A 2909-nucleotide genomic window follows, 5' to 3' on the forward strand; every position below is an offset into this window, starting at 1 on the left:
CCAGGCTCTCCTGCGAGGGGCTGGAGAGGTGCTGGGACAGCACGTTGTCCTGTGAGTGCCCCGAGCCCCGGGACCGCACCCCGATGCTCTCCTGGCTCCGTGACATTCCCTGGCTGCTCTTGATGCCGAGTGTCTCATGGCAGCTGTTGGACATGGCCGTCTGGAGCTCGTAGCTGAGCTCGCTGTCCTGGAAGGTGGTCATTTTGGGGGTGTTTGGGGACTGGCACTCCCCGTTCTCCAGCGACTCGATGGTGACGATGTCCAGGGCACCAGGGACTTTGCGTCTTGCCAGAGTTGCTTCTGCTTGGTTGAGGCTTTTGCGGTGCCGAGTGTCTCATGGCAGCTGTTGGACATGGCCGTCTGGAGCTCGTAGCTGAGCTCGCTGTCCTGGAAGGTGGTCATTTTGGGGGTGTTTGGGGACTGGCACTCCCCGTTCTCCAGCGACTCGATGGTGACGATGTCCAGGGCACCAGGGACTTTGCGTCTTGCCAGAGTTGCTTCTGCTTGGTTGAGGCTTTTGCGGAGGTCTCTGAGCTTCTTGACGGCCAACATGATCTTCTTCTGGTGGCCTGCAGGAAGGTTGCGACAGGAAAAGGGCCTTAGGTCAGCTCTGACCCCCAAGGCCTTTTATTCCTGGCCAAGAAGTCATGGTCGGGTAACCAACAAGGGCAAAGGCCTCCAGGTTACCCAAAGCCTGCCTATGGGAGGAGATAAACTGCAGCGGGCATCCACCTGGCTCAGCCTGCTCCAGCCTGCCAGGGGATTCCTTAGGGACCTGCCCTTTCCAGGTGCTCAGGACATGCCTGCACACCCTGGACTGCAGGAGAATGGGGCACGGGGAGCTGGGTGGGAAACCTTGGCTGCCCTGGGCCACAGCAGCATGGTGCCAGGGACTCACCCAGCTTGTTGATGCCGATCTCTTGCAGATCCTCCCACGTCAGGTCTATCACGATGGTGATGGAGTCGTAGCCGTTGTTCACCAGTTTTTTGTGGTACTGGGGCAACCCGATGGCACTGAGCCAGTCCATCAGGTCAGCGCACGGAGACGCTGCCATGAGCATCAAGGCATGGACAGCACCTTTGTCCATCCTTTCTTGGCCCCTGGCCAAGAAACTGCATTTTGGGGTCTTTCTGGCTGCATTAACACAGGTCGCTGCAGCATGTATGTACTTACAGACCCTGCTCCTGTCCTGCCCTGGGCTAAGACAGCTCTGAGAAAAGACCTGGGGAAAAGAGGGTGCCAGACCAAAGCCCCGGTGCCAGGGACTCACCGGGATGTAGTTGGGCAGCCACTCGGCGATGCTGAGCTGCCCAATCTCAGTGGAGATCTTCTTCCTGTGGCCCGGCTTGGTCACACCAATGGCTGTCAGGTCCTACCGTGAGCAGAGCAGGGCTGTGGTCAGCAGTGACAAGGCGGTGTGGGGCAGTAGGTGCCCACTGCCGGCAGCTCAGGGGAGTGCCGGCCAGGGCGGGGATGGACCTGCCTTACCTCCGGGGTCATGCGGCTGATGGTGGGGACATCATAACCAGCATTGAGGAAGTTGGCAGTGTAGGACTCCAGCTGGAACTCACTCAGCCAGTTGTAAATGGCTTCTGCATCCTGGGGAAAGGACGAGGCGAAGAACAGCCCATGATGGCGGCTGCAGGGTTTGGAAGGACCTAGCTCCTCCAGGCAAGATGACAGGATCTCCTTGGGCAAGACCATCTGCCCCCAGTATCAAGACCCAGTCCTCTGTGTCCCCAGTGCAGCAAGCACTGGGCTGAAAGCCCCAAATGTAGCACTTTGACCCGCTGCACCAGGTTCCCAGTTGGCCCAGTTACCTTTCCTTCAAGGAGTTGCTCAGGCCTCAAGAACTGGTGGGAGAAGACCCTGTCTCCAGAGGGGCAGCTGCCTGGGGTCTGGTGGCTCTGTGGCCCTGGCAGAGAGGAGACAAAGAGAAACGTCATGGGGGCACGTGAGCAGCCCCCAGGGCCAGGGGACAGCTGTCCCCAAGGGCCCATGGAGTTGAGATATCCCTCACCTGCCGTGGAGGTCAACTGCCCATTGCGCGGCTCTGATCCCAGAAGTTGCTGCTGGAGGTCGTCACCGGCAGAAGGCAGTGGCTGAGGGAGAGAAGGAGTGAGGGGAGGAAGAATGTCCCCTCCGGACACAAGCCCTGCTCCACCCTCAGGAGCAGAACCGGGATCCCTGCTCACTGGGGGCTTCACTCAGTGAAGGGCTGGCTCTCAGCCAGAGATCTGGGCAGGATATAGCCCAGGACCCTTTCCTGAGGCTGATGCAAGACACAGTGGAGATACTGTGTGATACCAGCCACGGCCTCCAGCTCCACTCCAAAAGGCCAGCTGGCCTATGAGGGGACAACTGGAAGGTGCTGGGGCTCCCTTCTCCAGCCCGGGGCAGGGCTGGGGGAGCAGCACAGAGGGAGTGAGGGCTGACACCTACCCTGGCATTCTCGATGAGGATGCTGGTGTTCTGCCCGTTAGTGCCCTCGGTGCTCTGGCCGCTGCCGGCACTGCGGATGCTGCCGACGCTGCCCTCGCTGCCCACGCTGTTCCTGTCTCCTGCTGTTCAGGGCAAGGGGGGAGGCCGTCAGGTGGAGAGGCTGTCAGCAGCGCCCCAGCATCAGGGCTGGCACAGGGCACGGAGGTCCCCAGCTGGGACCCGTGTGCCAACACAGGGATGCCAGCAAAAACCAGCCTCCTGTGAGATCCCTCCAGCCACAGACAGTGCCTCGGTCCCTCCCACCTCCTGGCATGCGCTGACACGGACAGGGTGACCCAGGCTGGCAAGGGGCACACGAAGGGGACATGGGGACACGAGGAGGGAAGGGGCTGCTCTATGGGCTCCCCTAAACTTCCTTTCCCTGTGCCTTCTCCCTCTCGTCTGGCTGTTTCCCTGCCAGGAGGCA

General features: G+C 60.7%; 1 protein-coding gene across 1 annotated transcript in view; it reads right to left on the reverse strand.

Moving 5' to 3' along the window:
- Positions 1-2909, reverse strand: part of CASKIN2 (CASK interacting protein 2) — a gene marked incomplete at both ends in the record, with an annotated part of 5951 nt that overhangs the window by 273 nt on the left and 2769 nt on the right. Inside the window, 8 exons of the mRNA XM_009865998.1 lie at positions 15-95; positions 305-569; positions 899-1048; positions 1268-1373; positions 1490-1600; positions 1822-1928; positions 2049-2103; positions 2444-2565. Coding sequence (XP_009864300.1) covers positions 15-95; positions 305-569; positions 899-1048; positions 1268-1373; positions 1490-1600; positions 1822-1928; positions 2049-2103; positions 2444-2565 — 997 coding nt within the window. The remainder of the gene's footprint in view (positions 1-14; positions 96-304; positions 570-898; positions 1049-1267; positions 1374-1489; positions 1601-1821; positions 1929-2048; positions 2104-2443; positions 2566-2909) is intronic.

The sequence above is a fragment of the Apaloderma vittatum genome, unplaced genomic scaffold (assembly GCF_000703405.1).
Source record: "Apaloderma vittatum isolate BGI_N311 unplaced genomic scaffold, ASM70340v1 scaffold33293, whole genome shotgun sequence".
Classification (NCBI taxonomy): domain Eukaryota; kingdom Metazoa; phylum Chordata; class Aves; order Trogoniformes; family Trogonidae; genus Apaloderma; species Apaloderma vittatum.